The 24,219-nt window shown below is 44.0% G+C and overlaps 1 protein-coding gene across 4 annotated transcripts in view; it reads right to left on the bottom strand.

Annotated features, from left to right (window-relative positions):
- The window catches only part of ZSWIM8 (zinc finger SWIM-type containing 8), a 2,297,361-nt gene that overhangs the window by 1,581,000 nt on the left and 692,142 nt on the right, over positions 1-24,219 (bottom strand). For all 4 annotated transcript variants that reach the window (XM_085603517.1, XM_085603518.1, XM_085603514.1 and 1 more), the window contains exon 9: positions 4,194-4,369. In XM_085603517.1, coding sequence (XP_085459643.1) covers positions 4,194-4,369 — 176 coding nt within the window. The remainder of the gene's footprint in view (positions 1-4,193; positions 4,370-24,219) is intronic.

The following is a 24,219-nucleotide window of genomic DNA, read 5'->3' as shown; positions in this document are numbered from 1 at the left end:
GAATGTCCTTGTGGAAGGGAACCCCCCTGAGGAGATTTTCCGCCGAACACCACCACTTCAGCGACTGAAGAGCATGCAGAGACAGCCGTATCTCGTCGTCCCAAGAACCTGTCCTCTGATCCCACTGATCCTCCAAGCACTCCTGCAGTGGTCTCATCTGCAGCCGTGCGTGAGGCGTGAGGAAGATACATGAGGCCATCGATCCCAGCAGCGAAGACACCTTCCTCACTGTCGTCGATGGAGCGGTCATAAGAGCCTGAGCCTTCCGAAGGAGTGATAACCGTCTCTCCTCCGAAGGAGACACGCTTGCCGACAGCGTATTGATGGAGGCCCCCAAGTACTGTATGCACTGGACCGGAGTCGGGACAGACTTGGACATGTTGACGTGTAACCCCAGCTTGTTCAAGAGAACGCACGTCTTCTGGAAGTGCGCTTGTGCTTCCGAGAAGGAGAAGGCCTTGATCAACCAATCGTCCAGGTACGGGTAGACAAACACCTTGTTCCTCCGCAGGTGTGCCGCTACCACTGCCATGCACTTCGAGAAGGTCCTGGGCGCAGACTTTAGCCCGAATGGCAGTACTGTGTATTGAAAATGATTGGCGCCGACTTGGAATCGCAGGAACTTCCTGTGCTTCTGTGCAATGGGCACATGGAAGTACGCATCCTGTAGGTCTATGGCACAGAGCCAGTCTCCCCGTTGCAGCTGAGGGTAAATCTGATGCAATGATAGCATACGGAATTTCTCTCTGCGAATCCATTTGTTTGCTTGCCGCAAATCCAGAATGGGCCTGAACTCGTTCTTGTCCTCCTTGCGAACCAGGAAGAACCGAGAGTACAGACCTCTTCCCCTTTGAGACAGAGGTATGTCTTCCACCGCCTTTTTTCTCAACAGGATGTCTGCCTCCGCCTGGAGCTCTCGCAGTTGATACTGTGAGCTTACCGGCGGAATCGCTGGAGGCGGGCTGATGAACCGAAGACTGTATCCATTGCAAACAATATTCAGCACCCACTTGGCCGGAGTAATTTTTCTCCACTCTGCCAGAAAAGATTGAACGCTTCCGACCACTGGAGTGGGTAACGGTTGCAGGGGAAGTAATCGCTCAGAGCCGAGACCCAGCTGGGCCCTTGGTCGCTGTAGCGGACTGCTGGCCTCCTCTACCCTTCTGGCGCTTCTGGAAGGGTTTCCGGAACTGCTGCTGCTGTTGTTGCTGCTGTCCCGAGGCCTGCCCACGCCCTCTGCCTGCAGCCCCGAACCGTCTCTGGAACGGGCGCTTTTTCTTCTCAGGCTTCTCTAACCCGACAGCCGTCAGGGTCTCTGCCTCAGTCTTCATGCGGGCCATTTCGTCGTCGGCATGCTTGCCGAACAGGGGTTTCCCCGAGAAAGGCAGGTTGGCCACTCTTTGTTGTGCCTCCGGTTTGAGTGAGGTAAGGCGAAGCCAAGCGTGACGCCGTTGGTTGATGCCATGACAATATCCATGTGCCGCTAACAGAGACACATCCGCCGCCGCGCTGATAATCTGATTTGACACCAGCATCCCCTCACGCAAAGTCTCTAGAAAGTCCTCCTTCTTGTCGCTAGGCAGGAGCTCTGCGTACTGCTGGAGAGACTCCCACAGGGCACGTTCGTAGCGCCCCAACAGAGCCCCGGCACTTGCTGCCTTCATGGTGGTATAAGCCGTCCCACAGACCTTTCTGCCCGCCGAGTCTAGCCAACGGCTATCCTTATCAGGCGGCACTGTCGAGGAAGGAGTGGTAGCATGCTGCTTCCTTGCCGCCGTCACAATGACCGAAGGCGGTGGCGTAGGGATCCGCGGTGAGGGCTCCCTTGGCAAAGGAGGAAAGGGTGGCGACCTAGGCTTAGGAGGTGTATACACCACTGAGTACACTGAGCCCGGTGACTCCGTTCTCTTCCTTTGTGACCCCGAGGAACTCCTGGCGTCAGGACTCCTCCTGCGCTGCCTCGGTGTCGATGAACGCCTCCTCGACGGCGAACGCCTCCTCGACGGCGAACCCCTGGGACAGGTCCTCGACGTCGGGGATCCCCTCGACGGTGACCGTCTCCTCTTTGCCGACGGCAAACGGCGACATCGCCTCGACGGCGAGCGCCTACGCCGGGACTATTCTCGACGCCGATGACTCGACGGAGAAGTCGACGGCGTCGACGAAGATGTCGTCGACGGCGGGCTGCTCAGCTCCCTCGACGTCGAGCGTCGACGCCGTTTCTCCCCAGAGCCCTGGGGAGACTGTGAGCAGACTGCAGCTATCCCCCACGACGCCGACGGAGAATGGGGACGTTTGCTGGGCTTCCTGCCCCTGGGGAGCCCCCCAGGGGCCTCAGCATGGGCAGAATCAGCCCGTCCTGACCCACCTTGTGCCCTCAGCCTTCTGTCCTCCAGGCCTAGGAGCCTGATCTTCATCCTTTCCTTCAGGGTCCTGGCTGAGAAAGATTGGCAAAAGTCACACTCCTCTGGAACATGGGACTGGGGAAGGCAGACGATGCACACCCTGTGTGGGTCCGACTTGGCCTTCTTTCTCTCGCACTCTGGGCACTTGTCAAACAAGCCAGGCATGTTGACCACACAGAGCACACACAAGAAGGAAGGCAACAAGGTACTTAATATAGCACTTGAAAAGTGAACAAATCCAAATAAACCCTTGAAAAGGGAGAGCTCAAGGCTCCAAGGTCCTGCTAGCAGGAGCCGGAAAAAAGAACTGGAAGTAAAAGGGACCTGCTGTGCATTCTGGGATACTGGAAAAGTTCTGGAAAGTTTTCTTAAAGGCACAGTATCCTGTTCTGAGCCACATAATGGCAGCCTATGGGGCTTGTCTGTCCATTCCTCCCTCTCTATCATTCCAGAGGCTTTTGCTGGTAGAGGCAGGTGTTTCTCTGTGGAAAAAGCTGGGCAGGCAGTGCTGTTTGTGGATGTTGGTGGAATTTTCTAGTTGAAGTACTGGACAGTGTAGCCTGTGGATATAGGCTGCATTATCTGTCTTTGAATTCTCTCTTAAGTGTAGATGCAGGTCTGCATGGCTTGACAACTTAAGAGATTATTTTTATTGCTCCGGGGTCCACGCACATGGGCGGGACTATTCACTAGATTATGACTATACACAGAGATCCCCTACTAAAGAAATTAGAACTACCACCTCTATAGTAGATAAGAAGCTCATGGAGAATGATCAAAACACCTCAAAATGATGCCCACAATGCCTCATAGAAGTCGAACATCTGATACATGTGATTTTATTTTGTGAAGCACGAAAATAAGAACATAAGTGCCTGTTACTCCCTTATTGAAGAACACTGCAGATTAATAGTGTACAAGACGTTTTATATTATAATATGAAAGGTAAAGATATGAGTCTATGTGTTAAGCTGGGGTATCTCTTAGTGAACGGAGGATAGAGATCTCTTGCCAAACAGTTCTGTGGGAAGAATTTCAAATATTTAAACATATCTTTTCTAACCAATACTCCATTAACTTCTTTTGATTCTTAATTGGTAAAGGTTTGCATGTTTGTTTACAGCGGCAAAGTCAAACTAATAAAAAACGTAAAACTGCTCCTAGTCCCACAGTCTTCTCTTTCTGAACTTGTGAGACTTTTCCCTCACCTCTACAGGATTCCAGAACATATATGAAATACAATTAAAATAACTGTGAAAGGTCAAATGTGTTTTTGGCTCTTCTTGAGATGCGGTCATACCAACACTATGTGTGCTTGCTTCCTTCAGGCTAGTTCCTTTTTTTCCATCCACCATATGTCACACATATAATTGTTCAGAGAGTAAGTCTGGTGTCTGGGTCACCTAAATGAAGGGGCCTGTAAGATCAGGAGTACAATATAAACCAGAAGTGAGCAAAATAGACATACTTATATTTTCTAGATTCCTTTTCTTTAGAGTTTTGAGAGGAATTCAAAACCCAGAAAACTCAATGAAGAAATTGAGTAGGGCATGTGAAAGATTGAACTGCAAATATTGCTCAATCAGGCCTAGCCAAATCAGGATTTCTTCTCTACTTCATATTTCAGTGTAAGTTTTTATAATTTCCCACCCAATGTATTTGGGCATAACAGGAAATGGTTTGATACTTTTACATGCCCATAAAAACACATTTGCTTAAATATTTTGTCACTGAGCAAAACCTTCAGTGTGCTATCCTAACCCTTGTGACCTCCTTCAAAATAATCACCTCTGAGGACTGATGATGGGGTCCAGGACAGCCAACCTCCACAGAACCACCATTTCATCACACATACTTGCACAAGCATGGGCAGCCACTTCAGACTGTCCATTACTACGGCCAGTGTGCCCACTGGCACTGCTGTGGGATGCAGATGTGCGCACACTGTACCACCAACCAGTTATCTGCAGAAAAAATAAGATTTATTAGATTTAAGGAAGTGTACTGTCTGTGAGACAGAAGGTTTTTGGATAACACATTTTACTTAACTATTTAGTGTACAGCGAAAAGACAAAAATCACTAGCAGACAGCAGTATGGGACATTAAGAAAAAAAAGGTAACTTGCGTTGTCTGTATAGTCACTGAAGTCAAACACTACAACAATCGCAGATTGTATTTAAAATTACTTTGCACAGGGAAAAATCTCTCCAAATATTCAGGTTTCTTCAATGTGATCCTACCTTACAGCACAAATCTAACGGGTTACCCACCTTTTATTAAAACAAATACACATGAAAATTTACCATGAACTCGATTCATATATATGAGAATGACCAGAGTACTGTTGTTGAGGGAGAGGAAAAGTCCCATGATCCACCCGAGTTTAGCCTCTCATGAGTGACAGCCCCTCACCCCACTCTCAACAATGGTTATAAACAGAGGGTCACATGAAGTCACTGACGCTCAAGCGATGCAATGACATCTTGGAGTGTAGTCCTGTTGAAGTACTCTGACGTGATAGATCAGTGTAGTGGGTGCAAGTCAAGTACAGCAACATCTGGTCTTTCTTAGGGATGATAAAATACAGGGAACTGATGCCATTCCTTCTCTGGTGTGGTACAACTAGTTTTGATAGCTGTCTTTTGGAGCACTGCTTGCACTCTTTTGCAGCAGTTGGGCTCGGCCGATGCTGTGCCAACATGGTGGAATATCTGATGCAGTGGTGTGGAACTCCAAGCAGTACCCAAGGACGATGAGCGAATGCATTCACTGGTGCGCATTTACTTCCTCCCACTGAGGATGGTAACATAGACTCATCCCCCGACAGGTCTTGAGTGTTCCAGAGAACAAGTGGAAGTTCACTGCTCTGCAGTAGTCTAGTACTTGTTCTGACGCCTCAGGGCTTGACTTGACGTGTTTCAAAGAATCCACCAATGAAATATATTTTGGTTAGTGGTTTTCAAGAAAAGACTGCTGCCACTGGTGTGGCTGTCTTTGGGTAGTGCTAGACATCTTTGCAGTTGCCTGTGTTTGCAGCAAAACTCAGTCTTCAGAAGCTGGGTTGGTAGCATCCCATGGCCTTTGTTGTTTGTATCCTTCTATCTTTTGCAGAGTAGAATCCATTTGAGCGCTGAAGAGATGCTGCCCGTCAAAGGGCAGGGGGGTAAGGTTGTTGTTGGACTTCCAGGCTGAAGACACACAACCTTAGTGAGGCATGACAATGTTTGTCCCACATGTGGCCACATAAACAGCACCAAATGGATGCCTCAATCAATCAGTCAGGGGTTAGTGAAGCACGGTTAGTCATCCATGAGGGTCTCAATGCGCGGGGGGGGGGCGGGTGTTTCTGCTGATTCGTCTAGTTGTGGAGGTTTAGTTGAAGAGCCAGGTCTTGAGGTCCTTCCTGAACTGGGTCAGTGACGCGGTTTGCCTGAGGTGAGGGGGCAGGGTGTTTCAGGTTTTGTTAGCGAGGTAGGAGAAGGATCTTCATCCAGTTCTGGTCTTGTGAATCCCTTGGACAGAGGCCATGGCTAGTTAGGCGGAACTGAGTTGTCTGGCGGGTGTGTGGAAACCGAGACAGTGGTTCACTTATTTTGGTCCTACGTCACGGAGAGCCTTGTAGGCATGTGTGAGGAGCTTGAAGGTGATCCTCTTGTTGACAGGGAGCCAATGAAGTTGTGGGAGGTGTTGTGTCATGTGGCTGCGGAGGGGGATGTGGAGGACCACTCTGACTGCGGCGTTTTGGACGTTCTGTAGTTTCCTGAGCTGTTTCTGGGTGACTTCGGCATAAAGTGCGTTGCCGTAGTCAAGTCTACTGGTGATGAGTGAGTGGGTGACCGCCTTTCCAGATTCTGTGGGGCGCCATCTGAATGTCTTTCGAACCAGGCAGATCGTGTGGACACAGGATGAGGATACTGCGTTGACTTGTCAGTTCACTGAGAGCCTGATATTTGCTTTTAAAATTGATTTTTCCTTCCTGAACAATTTCTTTGCCTCTCTTTCTATATGCATTTGTAAAATGCTTGATGAGCTCTTCCATCTCCTCCTATTATTGTCTAACTGCAAAGCAGACCAGGTGAGCTGGTGATGCGCTACTGGGTGCTACCTTCCACTGCCAACCACTTACTGCGGTATCGATTATCTTGTTCTCTTTATCGAGCAAAGGTATCCCCTCTGGCCGGAGTAAAGACCTTCTTATCTGCTATGCACACGACGAGGGAGTCAAGTGAAAAATGCCCACGAATATAAATGTGATCTTGAGACGGCCTTGTATCCCTCCTCCACCCAGGGCATGAAAACATGTTTTCACTGGAGCTTTGAAGTTTTCGGACCAACACTTCAACATGCCCTTGGGCAAATACTGGACAGACCACTTGCTTTTTGAGAGGCTCTCAATGAGGAAATTCTCTTCCTCTACATGGAGTTGAATTGAGTCTTAAGGTGGGAAGGAATGTACAAGATATGGCTCTAAAGATGGTTAGCCTGGAGATTCACGTTATAACCATGCCACGGGTTGTCTCCATCATCATTAGGCATAAGGTCATTATATGAGTTTAGTTGTTCTTCGCTAGGCTCAGCAGACTTTCAGAGCAATGCTGGAGAGCTCATTTTTGAAGCTCTGGAAGGTCATGCCTTTAATGTCAGATACTTTATTTGCACTGAAAGGCCTTACCAGCAAACAGAAGTCGTCATGGTCCCTCAAATGAGAGGTTAGCGAACTGGTACTGGTTCGAACACAGCAACTTGGTGCACCAGGGCTAGACATCCTCCCACTGAAATGTATAATGATGCCCCAAAAATTCTATTAAACTGCTGGAGGTATGGGAAGAAGCATTAAAGTGTGGATGCCTTCTAGGCTCAATGCTGAAGGCAACCACAATATTTGGTATAAAAACCTGATAAGGACCCATCAGACAATAAGACCTAAGAGAGTGCTGATGATTTTATGATAGCATCCCTTGGTATAGAAAAAGTGTTCAATTCATTAGGATGAGCATCCTTAGTTGAGGAACTGAGGGGTTTTGGGTCAGACCTATTAAGCTAAAATGAATAAAAGTTCAAACTAATGGGCTGAAAGTTGGGAGCAAAGTGCGTGCGACTAGACAGGGACGTGCACTCTCACCATTTCTTTCTGAGCTTGCGACTGAACCATTAGCTTGTCTACTCAGATTTAAAATACAAGAATGGAGCATTCAAATCGGGTACATGACACACATGGTCTCTCTTCATGTGGATGACACATCTATGTATTTATTGCAGCCTGCAAAAGCAGTCATGTGCCTCCTATGCTTCTTGGAGAAATACAACATAGTACCAGGATTAAAAAAACATCTGGGCCAAATCTCGACTCTTCCTTCTGGATGCGCTGGCAAGATTTTGGAGCAATACCTTGCCAGATTTAGTATGACGTAGCGGCCCAAAAGCTTACAAAAAAATTAGGATACCAGGTGACAGACAGAACACAACAATATTTAGTTGAACATTGCACAAGTCATAGAAAGGATACACAAATCTGGAGGGTTCTAGATAAAGTTCCCTCTATCTTGATGGGCAGAGGGGAATCAATAAAGGTGGTGATCCTTCCCTGATGCCTATATGTCTTTGTAGGAGGCTGGCTTAGTATATGGTGGAAGCTTTTGTAAGTGAAGCACCTTGCACTAATCCAGACAATCCTTACAGTGATTTTACAGGTCTTAGACAACCATAGAAAGCTCTAGAAGTGGTAGCTGTGGAGAGCAGTCTTCAGGCTTAGTCCAGGAGGAGATTTAAGCAGCTTGTTGCACTGAAACAAATCCTTTAGTTTAGGTTAAATGAAAAAGAACCACACGGTGTAGTTATAAAAATAAGTGTATTTATTATACACACACTCACTAACACATTGGTATATCTCCTACTCGGAGATATCAACACCATATACACAATACTTAAATGGCAAACAGGTAAGTAAGCACAAATACACAGTGGTCTCCAGGGGAAGACCAAACCAAATACTAAAGAAGTGGAATGTGAACTGCAACCAAAGTCGAGACTTAGACCAGGAGACTCAGAAGAGCTGGGGACACAAGGAACCACCCAAGGTAAGTACCCAGGAACCACACGGAGGCTGTGTGCAAAGTAGAAACACAGCTGTGTACTCAATGAAAGTCAATGGGAAAGTCGCAGTTGAAGTTTAAAAGAAGAACGCTTCCCAGTGGACCCTAAAGAAACCCTGTGGAAGACAGAAGATTGGAGAGTCACCCCACGAACCAGGATAACTACACCAGGGAATCCGGGTGCCTAGGTGTGAAGCAACGGAAACCGTTGTTGTAGGAAAATGGTTACCCCCACTTTTTGCTGGTGTCCTTCTGTTTTCTGACTAGTCTGACTGGGATCCTGCTAATCAGGACCCCAGTCACTGTGCTCTACCCTACATTGGACTATTGTAAGTACTTTGGTACCTTCCTAATTGGCTAATGGTGTACACCTCTAAGTCCCTAGTAAATGATACTAATGTACCCAGGGCATAGGTACACCAGGGGTCTCCCATGGGCTGCAGCATGTATTATGCTACCAATGAGACATCACTCAAACTGTGACTACAGGCCTGCCATTGCAGCCTGTGTGAGCTGGTGCTAGTACCACTCACAACAGATAGAAGTTTCCTTATATCTGAGGTTACTGCACTTATTTTTATTTTACTTGTAGAGCGCAACATTCATCCCAGGGAATATTACGGCGCTAAGAAAGCAAGAACCTGTTTGAGAGGTGTATAGTTACATGAGACATCAGCAATTGGGTCTTAAACAGCAAATCGCTAGGCGTCAGCAATTGAGTCGTAAAAATAGCCACGTTTTCAGCCTCTTCCTGAACCTCATATGGTCGTCGGTGAGGCGAAGCTCTAAAGGAAGTTTATTCCAGTGTACAGCCGCCAGATATGAGAAGGGGCAATCCCAGCTCTGACCTTCTTGTTTGGTCTAGTTTTAGCCAGAGCACGATTGTAAGACCTCAAGTCTCGCGAAGGAACATAAAATTCAACTTTCTCCTGCAGGATTCTGGGCCCAGGTTTATGTAAAGCTCTATGCGCATAGCCCAATAGTTTAAACTTGGACCTTTGTCGCACAGGCAGCCAGTGAAACTCCTTCAAACACTCTGAAGCCAAGCTGTCCTTATTCTTGTTACGAACCAGTTTGCTGGTGCATTCTGGATTACTTGCAGACAAGAGAATAAGTAGCCAGCCATACCAACATAAAGCGCATTCCCATAGTCCAGTCTGCTGGTCAATAAGGCCTGAGTAATGGTTTTTCTCCAGTTCAAAGGGATCCATATAATAAGGTCTCTTTAATAATTCGGAGCATGGCAAAACAATTACCACACAGTACTCGAACTTGATCTTGCAAGGTTAGGGCATTATCTATCAGAAATCCCACATTTTTTACGACCCGTTTGGGCCTAATGTACCTAGTGACTGGAGCCACCAGGTTACATCCCAGACTAAGTGTGCTCCTCCAAAGAGCAGTATCTCTGATTTCTCTGGGTTTAGCTTCAAGCAACGATCTGACATCCAATTCACAGTTTCAGAAAGACAGTTGATCAAACTGCTCCTAGTGTCCTCATATATTTCCTCTATAGCTATCAGCAGCTGCATATCATCTGCGTAGGCATAGGAACAGATATTAAATCCCCATTTCTTACAGATCACGGCCAAAAGGGAGACATAAGCATTGAAAAGAGCTGGGCTCAAATAGGCTCCTTGCAGAACACCACACTTGATTGTTTTTGGGTTGGAAGAAAAGGAGCCCATTTGTACAGCTGCATATCATCTGCGTAGGTGTAGGAACAGATATTAAAACCCCATTTCTTACCGATCATGGCCAAAGGGGAGACATAAGCATTGAAAAGAGTTGGGCTCAAAGAGGCTCCTTGCGGAACACCACACTTGATTGTTTTTGGGTTGGAAGAAAAGGAGCCCATTTGTACTCATTGAGTTCTGTTAAGTAAAGATTAGCTAAACCGATGAAGCGTTTTGGAGTGTAATCCTTTTTCATTTAGGATGTTCATCAGGAGGCCATGAGATGCAGTATCGAAAGCTGCAAACAAGTCCCAAAGGATCAGGGCGGCAGCTTTACCCCGGTCCATCAGTAGTCTGATGTTATCTAATACTGCTAGTAAAGTAGCAACAGTTCTGTTTTAAGCCCTAAAGCTTGACTGTGAAGGATCCAGGAGATCGTTAGTCTCTAGATAGTCAACTAGTTGCTTATTGATCAACCTCTCCAAAATGTTTGACAGATAAGGAAGTTGAGAAATTGGTCGATAATTTGAAAGGTTAAAGATATGCCTGCTTTTTTGCCAGAGGGCATACAATAGCTTGTTTCCATGAATCCGGGAACACAGCAGTATCTAGCGAGTGATGAAGAATTTGAGTTACATAGGGGCATAAAACTGGTATTAGCCGAGGAATTATGAAATGTGAGCACGGGTCAAGCAAAGATCCCGATTTGACCTCTGACATTGCCTTCGCTACTTGTTCTTCTGAAAAAGGGACAAAGTTTCCTATGTGAGAACACACTTCTGGGTGCGGATCTAAAGCTTCCCAATCAGTGTCCTCTAGTGCTGGAGTAGATGTGGGCAATTTTATCAAAGAAGAAATTGCCAACTTTCTCACAGTTATCTGTCCAAGGGGTCAGTGCTTGAGATATGCCAGCTGGCCTACAAAGTGCTTTCACTATTTTTAACAACTCTTTAGTTTATTTACTGCTTGCTTCAATTCTTTTGACAAAATAGGACTTTTTAGCGTGTTTAAGGGTTTTATGGTATTTCTTTAGCTCCTCTTTATATATTAGCCTGTCACCATTTTCTTTGGTCATTCTCCATGTATGTTCCAATGAGTTATATTTCCTTGTTAGCAGTCTAAGTTCTGGCGAGTACCATTTTTCGGATGGTGATTTCTTTTTTGATATTCTTTCTATCCTGAGGGCACATTGATCCAATATATTGGCTATTGCTGAGTTTTGAGTTTCTACCTCTACTTGATCAGAGAATGCCTTTAAGGCAATTCGATCTCTTAAAGAGAAGTGAGAAGCAAACAGATCTGGAGTTATAAGATTCCACTGCCTTTTTACCCCTATAGAGGGTGTGATTGGGCTGATTTTCTTTGCCAGCAGAGTTAAGGAAAAAACAATTAAAGAATGATCAGTCCAGGGTACGGGACTCGATTCCTGCGATATTTATGGACTCTTTATTAGAAAAGAGGAGATCAAGTGTATGTCCAGCAATATGGGTGGGTCCTTTGACCCATTGCTTGAGCTGTAGGATCTGCATATCACTTTCCAGTTGTTTAACAACAGAATATTCCCTATTTTCAAAATGAACATTGAAATCACCTATAACCAGGAAATGATTATGTTTCAAGAAAGCAGGGAACAGCTGAGATAGCAGTTTGGCACTGAATTTATGCTCATAGTGTGGGGGCTTGTAAATTACAGCTCCCCCGAACGCTTTGTTATCTCCGCTGGAAACCTGGAATACTAAGATCTCATGGTCTCCTAGTGGTGCCACAAGTTCGGGGAGACAGGTATAGCATCTTTAAAATGAATGGCTATTCCTTCTCCCTTCCGCCCCTGTCGCAATTGAGCAATTTGTAGACAGCAGGAAGGGTGAAGGCAATATCTGGGGAGTTATTGTCGTCTAGCCAAGTTTCTGTATTAAAAGCTAAGTTTGGTTTTTTTCAGCTCAAGTATCCCAAATCTCCAGGCAGTGTTTGGGCAATGATCTTGAATTCAAATAGATACAGTTCAGTAAAAGCGCAGTCAAATTACCTTATTTCGAGACTGCTGTTCGTTTAATGCCCAGCTTCCACACTTACAATTAAGGCATGAGAACGGGCCCTCGGTGCACCCAGGGGACCTCTTAACACAGAGTGCCGGACTGCTTTTCAGTGCCTTACCTAGATCAAGGAGCGCCTCCCTTGAGTACCAGGTGTAGCTACTAGAATCTGGCAAAAAATTTGTAGGGTTCCCCTGGCCCCGTACGGGTGCAGATGGACGAGGATGGACTTGCCTTTGCCGCGTCAGTGGTGCTGGCGCGCCGCAGCCCAGTTTTTCAATCCCTGGGCGTCAGCATCTAGACAGCTGACCCTCCCTTTGCGCTACTTCCGGTGACTTCCGGTAGTGCTGCAATTAGGCAACTTCAATTCAAGTGGCACTTTTTTTTTTTTAAGTTTTAGTCAAAGACTCAAATTCAGAATAAAACTTGAAAACCAATCAAGCAGTTAACAATAACAAGTGCAATGTGTCTCACTCATATGAGAACAGGTTATGGCAATCCTTTAAACCCTATAAGTCATCCCTAAGGTAGGCCTTTCAATCCTGAAGGCAGGGTGCTAGGTTATGAGTGTGAGGGTGCAGCTGCATCAGCAAGACACCCCCTACAAATCACAGTGTCGGTTTTGCAGGCTTTGTAAGTGCAGTCAGCTTTTTTATGCATATAGCGGAGTCAAATCAAGTTTATTTGGTTTAGTTCTCTACTGAACACCACATTTTAAAAACTACATTTGATATTAAACGCTAAAAGAATAATCATTTCAATACAATTTTTAAAAAGATTTTTAAATTTTTAACAAATTATAACACACACATTCATCAGGTGGTGATTTAAGAAGCGTAATCAAACCCTGTGCAGAAGTACTATTGCATTTAGTCTGAATTAATTTTAAGTACCGATTTCTGGCCTCAACCAATGTCGAATTAGGGCATACAGACAGAACATGCTGCAAATCTTGCACTCCTCCATTGCAGATGTCACAAATACTAGTGGTATTTTCGTTGTGGTTCCATGTAGAAGTAAATAATTTTAAGGGGAGAATCCCAAGACGTAATAAAATAATGTATCGCCAAACTCCATGCCTTCAGGTAAAACAAATGTACTGTTGCAAATGTTATATTCTATTGACTCTGCATAAAGTTCATAATGATGCAATTTGGAACAATGTTTACTGGCAAGATCGTAACTTATCCTCGGCGTTAGATGTTTTAAGAAGAGCCTCAAGTGTGCAGGAGTCCAAGATTTCAGTAGTGCGATTGTACAGTTCGATAATTTAACAGCTGTAATTAAATTTTGACAAAAAGTATACTTTGATGATTCGATTTCAAAAGTCTCCATTTTTAATAAAAATCTTAAGGTACCTTGTTCTGTATGTATAAGGTTATAAGCCCATCTTATTATGTTAGTGATAGCTCAGGTATAATGAGCTGACTAAACAAAGCTCAAGGCACAGAGCGTGTGCAGGAACTGCTTGGTGGACTTTAATCATTTTACGAAGTATTTTCCCTTCTTTAGTTTGTATTTGTTGCCAATGTCTTATTGGAATGTATTCCAAAGCGTACGATAAAATGGGTGGAATTTTGGAGCTAAAAACCTGTAAGAGAGGGAAAAAGTGCTTGTGCCCAGAGGAGGAATATAAACTTTGGAGAGCCCCGACATGTACGTCTGCTTTACGGCCCAAATGTTGTAGATGAGGGGAATTTTTTAATGTTTGTGCAAATATTCGCCCAAAATAGGTATATTCTTTAACCACTTCTAGTGGTTTTCCCACTAAAGTCCAATTGAATTTTATGAATTGTTTTCTTCCTCTGAATGGAACTATTTTAGTTTTAGTTGAAACAAAAAACAAGCATTGGCATAGCCAATAGGTCTCGCTTTTGGGACCTTATAAGTATTTAGTAATGCAGCACAATATCCTAGGTGCAACAACATCAACTGTTGCATGGATAAACACTTATAAGGTCCCAAAGGCGAGACCTATTGGCTATGTCAATGCTTGTTCTCCTGGTAAACGGACTCACCTAAGAAATGGACTGGTTAGTCACTATGGTCATTGAAATAGCCTACTACACTAGGCTCACTATTACCCAAGTCTTTATTGTCTTTTCTTACTATTTGTATCAATCCTAAATTGTTTTCTTGACATCCTTGTTTCCAACAGTCCATGTAGTGGCTAAACACTTTTTTGCAGTCAAACTTGTTCCCTCTTGTCCTGTGACATTGTATAGCACCTATGTCTTTTCAAGACTACACTAACATTTTAAAGTATTTTTCCAAATCTGTCAGGGCTTCCTATTAGTACTTACAATCCCCCTCATCTGCCTTTGAAAATGCTGTATCAAAGGTTCTTAAACTTGCAGCAACATGTTACTTGCACTCTGTAGACATTTTGTTTTTATTGTTTTCTTCACTAAATAAAATGCATATTAGCAAGAAGTGCTTTACTGTGTGAGGGATCTTGAGGGATGCAATAAGGGCATGGGAAAGGCTGGTCTAAAAGTAGTAGTCTGTAGTAGAGTGAATATGGTAATTATATAAAAGTGTGTCCAAAGAGAAGTATCTGAATGTACATGTCTTTGTCTCTATTGGGTCTTGTGGGGATGAAAGATGTGTGCAGTGATCATGCTAGTTAATGAGCAGTGAATCAGGAGGGAACTGGATGAGCATTACACTTACTTGAGCATAACTAAGGCGTTTCAGTGGTTGTTAGGTTTCAGCTGAACAGCGCTTCACATGCAGTATCAGCAAAATCTATTAACAAAATCAAAAGTACCGGCGAGTGAGGGGACAATCAGAAATTGAATGGGACAAGAAGTGGGGACAGTCAGGAAACTGCGGCGAAGATAGAATCGAAGAGGAGACCGAGAAGCGAGCTTCACATGTGACTGTGAGCATAGTGGTGGGAACGAAACAGGTTTTTAAGAGTGCGCAAGAGAAAGCGGGCTGTTGGAGAAACAAGTGGGTGATAAAGAAACAAAATTAAGCATAGGCGAAAGAGCGCGTATGACAAGAGAAAGTACTCTAGGAAAGCTTAGAAGAGTTGGCAATCGTGGTTCTGTCGAAAAGGGAAGGCGAAATACCTGGGAAGATAAATCAACAGTGGATTGAAAGATAGTAGCAGCTGGCAGCTGAGCTGTGAGAACAAGCCTGCGAGCTGTGTGCGTGCGCGCTAAAAGGTTACACTGCAGTAAAAGGGCAGGCTAAGGATCAGATATGGCAGACTCCGGGGAAAGCAGTCAAACAAGGGAGGCTGGAAAGCAAGCAGACTCGGGGGAAAGCAAAAAAAAAAAAAAGAAGCGCGCGCGCGCCTCGTGCTCAAAGTTCAACAAAAAAAAGGCATGCAGGCTGCAGCAGTAGGTGCGCGCGCGCATGGGAGAGCGGGCTTCACTTTTTCAAGCACTGCACTCGTGGCGCGCCGCTGCGCACTCCCGCAAGGCGTATGCCACCACAAGCACGAGTGCAGTGCTTGAAAAAGAGCTGAACGACGGCTGCAGGTCTCCTATGCAACGCATGCGCACTGTGTAGGCGAGACCTAAAAAAAGATCTTGAGGAAACAGTTGGTAGAGGGAAGAAACAATCAGAAAAGGCAAAACAGAGGGGAGAAAAATGAGTGAGCAGAAAAGGCAAAACAGAGGGCAGAAAAGGCAAAACAGAGCAGAAGATAGCAAAACAGAGGGCAGAAAAACAAGTAGAAAAGGCCAAACAGAGGCAGAAAAACTACCAGAAAAGGCAAAACAGAGGACAGAAAAATACAGCAGAAAAGGCAAAACAGAGGGCTGAAAAACAAGCAGAAAAGGTAAGACAGAGGGCAGAACAATGAGTAGAAAAGGCAGAACAGAGCAGAGGAGGGCAAAACAGAGGATAGAAAGACGAGCAGAAATGGAAAAATTGAGGGAGGAAAAACAAGCAGAAAGGCAATACAGAGGGCGGAAAAATGAGCAGAAAAGGCAAAACAGATGGCAGAAAAACAAGCAGAGAAGGCAACACAGAGGGCAAAATAACGAACAGAAAAGTCAAGACAAGAAATGAGCAGAGGAGGCACAAACAGAGGACAGCAGGTAGGGAGGCAGTAGAGGGTAGCGGACTGAGGGCATGCTGAACAGGAAAACTGTTACAGGGGGAGCTGGCATGTGGACCTGCTCAATGGAGTCGCGTTGCAGCCACCATTAAGTAGGTCCTGAGGGAAGGGCGGAGGCACTGGGTGGAGGGAAATCGCAAGAGAAGGGAAACAGTGGGAAGAGGGTGGAAACAAGCGGAAAAAGGCACAACAGAGGGCAGAAAAACAAGCAGAATATGCAAAACAGAGCGGAAGAGGGCAAAACAGAGGGCAGAAAACCAGACAGAAAAGGAGAAACAGAGGACAGAAAAACGAGCAGAAAAAAGGCAAAACAAAGAGCAGAAAAACAAGCAGGAAGATAAAACAGAGGGCAGAAATTCAATTAGAAAAAGGCAGAACAGAGGACAGAAAAATGAGGAGAAAAGGCAAAACAGAGCTGAAGAAGGCAAAACAGAGGGCAGAAGAACTATCATAAAAGGCAAAACAGAGAGCAGAAAAACAAGCAGAAAACGCCAAACAAAGGGCAGAAATTCAAATAGAAAAAGGCAGAACAGAGGACAGAAAAATGAGGAGAAAAGGCAAAACAGAACAAGAAGCAGAGGAGGCACAAACAGAGGGCTGCAGGTAGACAGGCAGCAGAGGGCAGCATACTGAGGGCAAGCTGAACAGGAGAACAGTCGAAGGGGGGAGCTGACACGAGGACCTGCTCTGATTGCTCTTAGTCCGCAGGGTCGTTGGAGAGGTTTGCCTATGGCGGTGATGGAGTAGCCACCACCGTACATAAACTGAAAGTCCACTCGCTTTTAAACCGGGCAGATAGACCTTCTTGGCAGTATAAATACGTTGTCACCATTGAGATGGCGTGTACATACCACCAACATATAAATGAGGTCCATTGTCTGACAAAGACAAGACCTGTATTTCATAACTCCAAATACAGCAAAATTGTTTAGATTTTACAAATATTAAGGAAATATCACTCACATTTTGTCCTAAACCAGTATGTACAGGGTATTGTAGGCATAAGAAAAGCCCTTGGTTGTCAGAGGTTGACCTGTTGTGTATGTTGCTCTTTAACTGAGGTCACTTTTGCATGTCATAAGTGATAAGAAGCTGGTGCATGTGGGTGTACTATCAATGCCAATGGTCCTCGCTACCCGTTTGAATGGCTCTTGATGCACCAAAAGCCTGACACCAATCAGGGTCAATTGAATCACTCCATATTATTATGTATGGGTCAGTGGCGGCTCGCATAGGGTGTGCTGCGGGGCGGTGAGGTGGGGTAGGGTAGGGGCAGGGTGGAGGGGTAGTAAGCTCGGACATACGATGTTCCGTCGTATGTACGAGTTTACCACCCCCCACCCTCACCCTTCCCTCGCCCCGCAGCACGCCCTATGCGAGCCACCACTGGTGTGGGTCCCGATTCCCATTTTGAACTATTTCCTGCAGTTAGGTGTTCCATAGAACATGCAATGTGATACTCAACACTGACCTGATTTCCTATCATCTCCCTTTATTATATTTTGCCGCGTTGTAAGTCATCCAGGGTACCCAGGCATCCACATGACTGCTCTACCTATATTGGCAGAAATTACTTACCCAGTTCATTAAAATTACTCAGGCCTATATTACATTTGTCCTGATGATGATGCTACTATTTTAATGGAACGAAACGGCATCAACAAACTCATACAGACCCAATTCATTTATTGTAGTATTCCTGTTGATGTTATTATGATACAAACATTGCATCCTCAAGTCACCTGTATCACAGCTTTTTGCCTGACCACTTTTTTCACTTCATGTTTGTTCACAAACCACTACAGTCTAGGTTTAGGAAAACTCTGTTTATGAATTTTTGCACATTTAAAATATTGTTTTGAAGGTAAAATATTGTTTGCTGTTTCTTAGGGGCCATTGTTGTTCTATAACAATAATGCCAATGGGGCACAAGGCAATTCTAGGTTTATATATGGCCAAAATGCACACTTTATCTTGCGTATCTGCAAATGCATTTATGGAATACAGAAGTCATTGCTTAAAAAATTGTTTTCCGCAACTCAAAAATTAATTTAAACCTGGCTCTGCCTTTAGTTTAAATATGGAATGGCTGCTTTGATTCTAAACAACAATTATTTCTATAGAAAGTATGTCAAAACATATATGATTTCAGTGCCTTTATCCCAGGACGTCTCTGTAAGCCAGGCTTTGGCAACTTAAATATCGCGAAATAGTGAGTTAAATCTCGTCCAAGACTATGTGATTCTGCAAGCCGGCAACCTCTTTCCTCAAAAGCTTTTGTTAACTTTCCTTCCCCGCACAGGGAATCCTCCATGGCTTGGATTAAATGTGCGTCCTTTGTCCATTGATAATAGTGGAGCATGACAGGATGAGCCAAAAGATTTACTGGTGAGCTGGATTTGAGGCTCTGTAGCGTGTTGCTTGGGGAACATTGTAAGAGGGGCTGAATAGTCATAGGTCCCTTCCATGACATTTTGCCAAGAGAAAGCGCAAAGGTACACAAATCTGAGGAACGGATCACTAAAAAAAAAAATCACAATAAAATAAGAAACACATCTGACCTTGTGTAATGTAACCTGGTGCTTATTTAAAGTGCCCTAGTGCCCTTGGGTAACATTGGCACTGTATAAAACTGCAAAAAAAGCAGCAAGATTTTGGAGCTTCTGGTTCCTCATAAGTGAATAATGTGACCGGCAGTGAGCGTGGACATTGCTAAGGTTTCATTTTTAACAACCGTTTTCTGAAGCTCCAACGTTAAATAAATTGATTATACGCTGGGACGTTTTCTCTGCTTCTTTGTAACTCACGGGTTTACAAAGTAGTACAAAAAACAATGGTCCTAGACCTGAATTTAGAAAATAGGCTACAAGTCCTTACTTAGTGTTATCATTCAAATGTTCTGGGCTATGCAGCATCAATGTGGGTAGCCCTCAATACTCAATATAACATTTGTCATATAAAACAAGACATGCAACCAACCAGCATCAAAAATTCTTATAGCATTTATTATTTTTATAATTTTCTTTTGACAAATTTCAATCAAGGTTGCTCCAAGGGGAACGTGCAAAGAGTAAGGTGTTGGAATATGAAAAGGTGAAAGGAAAGAAAAAGTATTCGAGAGATTTGTGACATAAAATACTTAAAAGACTTGAACACTGGACCGGTTGTCAATCACCGTCCAAATGAAACATACATCTTTTAGCCACTATGGATATAGCCTCCCTATATACTAACATTCCACAACATTCAGCACTCACTTGCATGGAATCTGTACTTAACACTAGACCAGCACCTCATAAAGTCCCCACTGAGTTTATAATCTCATTACTCAGGATTGCTATGACCAGAAATTACTTCACGTTCCAAGGAAATTTCTATAATCAAACTAAGGGCGTAGCGATGGGAGCAAGCTTCGCTCCTAATCTTGCCATCATCAACATGAACGAATATGAACACCACTTTGTCCTTAGTGACCTTAACCCGTATAGGGCCAATATAGCACTCTGGCGACGATACATCGATGATGTTCTAATCGTTTGGCAAGGTAGTGAGGAACATTTGGCAATGTTCCATCAGTGGCTCAACACATGCTCGATTGATATCCAATTTACTCTAGAATTCAACAGAGAAAGGATTAATTTCTTGGATATCCTTATCAAATCTGAGTCAGGTAAACTACACACGAGCCTCTACAGGAAAACCAGTGAACGTAATACACTTTTACGTTACACCAGTCATCATCCACGCAACCTCAGGGACAATTTACCCTTTGGTCAATTTCTGAGGTTGCGCAGAAACTGTTCAAAAAAAGAAGACTATTTTGAAGAGTCATCTAGCCTCCTTGCCAGGCTATTGGAACGTGGATACCCTATAAGACTATTAAAACAAGCACGAAAACGTGCCTGGCACAACCATAGAGAGTTCTTACTAGTTCCAAAATCCAGACCAAATACTAAGGAGGAACGTCTAGTATGTGTCACCACGTTCAATACCAAAAGTAGCGCCATCAAAAAAGCAATCAATCAACATTGGCACTTAGTAGCAGAAGACTTGGGCAATATGCCACTACCTCTACATGCCTTTAAGAAAGGTAAAAATATAAGAGACTATGTAGTAAAATCTCTACTACCTACAACACGCACCATCAGCCAAAACACACTTTGGGGTATCCCACCAATTAGGGGTCACCATAAATGTGGATCATGTAAAGCTTGTGCGCTTACTAAAGAGATAACAGAATTTTCACACAACAACCAGATATACAAACTCAATGAGCACAGTAACTGTAATACGACGGGAGTCGTCTATGCTATTGTCTGTCCATGCGGGTTCATGTATGTGGGCCAGACAATTCAGAAAATCAAATGTCGTATTTTACAACATTGCAGCCGCATACGCTGCAAGACACAAGGTGCCCCCCTTGTTGAACATTTTACTGCTTTTGAACATACTGCAGAAAGTTTGAGATGGTGGGTAATTGAGAAGGTTAAGCCTAATCCAAGAGGTGGTAACTTCATTAGTATACTCAGCAAACGAGAATGCAGATGGATTCACTCTCTGGATACGATCGCTAGAGGTCTGAATGAGTTTGAAGAAATAAGCAAACAGATCTCGATTATGAATACTGAATAAATCTATCCATGGGGATATATCGGTACTAACCCACTAGGGCTCTAGTGGATGGCAGCCTGTCTAATAGTACGAAGATTTTCGCATATCCCTGGTTGACTTTTTACTGTCAGGTTATTATTCTCCTATGTATATATTTTCAGAACACATAAATTGATTATGAAGTGAGAAATTTGAATCAATGCCTAGAATGTATAACCTGGGTTTATGTGTCTAACATATTCCATCGTTCGAATTATGCTGTAAAACGTATCGTTATTTAAGGATAAGTGCCCGTCAAGTGTTATTATACTATATACTTACTCCCTACCTTTTGCAATGCTGCTCTATATGAATTTTTCTTGACTATGTTGAACCTATGGCCATGTATAATTTGTTTTGTTGTTTTTGTTGTCCAATGGTATAAAGTCTTAATCCAATGTATAGTTTGTCTTGGAATGGATAGACCGAAGACTTAACACCGAGTGTTTGTTGCGATTGCCTACTCGGTGTCAGTATTAAAGTAAACTTTCCAAATATGTGGTAGTTTCCATATAGGAATTGATGGTGTAAACTAATGCAGCCCACATCAGGGTGAATTAATTACCGATAGCCCGGTCGGGGTATTTCATAATCATTGGCTATGTTTAAATTGTTTTCTGTCATCACAATTAATGTCCGGGTGCCCTTGAGCCAATATGATTCAACAACGAGTGTCCAGGGCGGTTGTCTACCCAATATCAACATTCAATTAAAATCCAATATGTGGTAGCTTCAATATATGAATCAATGGTGCTTACTCGTATAGCTCACACCAGGGACCTTCATATACCGATGGTCCGGTCGGGCTGTTCCAAAACTAGCACATCGATAATTCAAACTATATGAAATATAATCAACTGTGATTATTATTCACAAGGAAGACTCAGTACCGGCAGCCTGGTCGGAGTCTTTTAACTATTTCCATCTGCGTCCCGGTACCGTCACGTTGACGTTCTCATTAAATCAGACGTCTCCGAGGTGCACGGTTGCTTAAACACGAGCGCCTCGCGGTACGGACGTTCGCCGGATAATAGCGGCACCAGGTAAAGACCTTTAATAACACAACACCCACCCTTTTAAAACTTCTTCCTGTGATGGACCTTCCCTTAAAACACGCTTCTTTATATATTCTTTCAGTTTGGCAATCAATCCGGCTGTGTTCACAAACATCGAGAATTCGAGTGGAGTGACACCACGTATTAAGGTACCTCTCGCATTGTTTATTCCCGTCAGGTCTACAATCAACGGACTTGTTTCGGTTACTAATAGCCGTAACTTTGTTTTTGCAGTCTTGAATTCAATTCTACCCAGTGGCACCTCACTAATGGAGTCCAGCCACACGATGTCCACCGTTATACCTTATTTACAAGGATAAGCGGGTAAGCCCCTTAGGCTTTACACAGCTGATTAACAATACATTAGCCTCATGCAACAGCCTCAATTTAATTTTCATTAATTTTAGGCACTCCACAAGGCCCAGCACCCATCTAGGTTGCCCTTCAGTCCTGATGAAGATCCGCATGGCCAGAGTCCAAATTTCCTCTTGAGGCCACAAAGACGGATCGAAACGTCGACGCCCTATATCATAAAGCCTGGAATACGTTCATTTATTCACGTGCCTTATTGGAATTAGTTTCCAATTGACCTTGTAATTGTTTAATTCATCCGCTGTACAAATTGATTAACGTGACCGGGCTATTTCATTTGGACGGTGATTGACAACCGGTCCAGTGTTCAAGTCTTTTAAGTATTTTATGTCACAAATCTCTCGAATACTTTTTCTTTCCTTTCACCTTTTCATATTCCAACACCTTACTCTTTGCACGTTCCCCTTGGAGCAACCTTGATTGAAATTTGTCAAAAGAAAATTATAAAAATAATAAATGCTATAAGAATTTTTGATGCTGGTTGGTTGCATGTCTTGTTTTATATGACAAATGTTATATTGAGTATTGAGGGCTACCCAAATTGATGCTGCATAGCCCAGAACATTTGAATGATAACACTAAGTAAGGACTTATAGCCTATTTTCTAAATTCAGGTCTAGGACCATTGTTTTTTGTACTACATTGCACCCAAGTCCTTGACTTTTTGGGTTACCCCATTTTTGTAAGGGTTTACAAAGTAGGCTGTTGACATTACAGTAACTGCACTTCTGGTGAATTTATGAGTGGTACCATTTGGAAATGCGTCTGATAAATTGTGTTTACACGGGGGTGGAAACTGCTTCACAGAGAAAGAACAAAAGCACGTTGAAATGTTTCAGTGTATTCATCTCCACACACTTACTTCTCTGGGGAGAAAGTTAAAAGCGAGAAAAGCCATTAACTCAAAAAGCGCCTTAAATATACATCAGCAGCGACAGTGGGAGGTGGGTGAGTCAGGCAGTGCCGCTCTCGCCCCCGTGCTGTGATTCATCCGCTTCCGCAGAGTGTGCTAATGCCCGATGCCACCTGTGTAATGAAGTCACATATGGGATGCCCTCACTCATTTCTTAATTACAGTTGGTGCATGGTGGCTGTTTCGGAGCAAAATTACGCATTCAGCAACGTGAAACTCGTTCGATATCAGAAACAAGATCTCTTCAAGGCGATTTGCATTTGAAGAGCGAGAAGTTAAAAAAAAAAAAAGGCAAAAGTGAAAGCAGGGGTGCGCACGCCGGCAAACACGCGAGTGGTGCGCGCGCAGCAGCGCCAAAAGTGAAAGTAATCACGCTCATGATGGCGCCTCGGGCACTGAAAGCTGGCAGCTGTGCACGTTCACCCTCGCGTGAACGCAAGCTTTAGGCCAGCAAAAGCCGGTAGGTGGCACTTTGAAAACCCACTTACTAAATGTCTCGCAGAGCAGCGCATGCGCTGGCTCAGGAAAGACCTAAAAATTCTTCTGTGTATCTGGTAAGTACTTGTAAATTCCTATGTAGTCCAAATGGGGTAAGGTCTAAAATTACCACATCATCGGCGTACATAATAATGTGGATTTTACACAATATTTTTGGGGGAAGTTAATGACCTGTATAAAACAATGCGGAAGATCACTTAGGTATAGAGAGAAAAGGAGGGGGGCTAAAAGGCAACCTTGCCTAAGACCGTTCGGTGAAACTATTGGTCGAGTGAGTCCCTTCTCTTTCCCCATTTGTACTTGACACCATGTTTCCGAGTATAATGATGTAATTATATGAAGAAGATTATTTGGAATTCCCAGTTTTCTAAGCTTCTTCCAGAGTGTAGGTCTGTCTACTCTGTCGAATGCAGTCATAAAATTAACAAAGACAGAGTAGACGACCTGCG

The sequence above is a fragment of the Triturus cristatus genome, chromosome 1_2, assembly GCF_964204655.1.
Source record: "Triturus cristatus chromosome 1_2, aTriCri1.1, whole genome shotgun sequence".
In the NCBI taxonomy this organism is placed as follows: Eukaryota; Metazoa; Chordata; class Amphibia; order Caudata; family Salamandridae; genus Triturus; species Triturus cristatus.
This window is presented reverse-complemented; position numbering and strand designations above follow the sequence as displayed.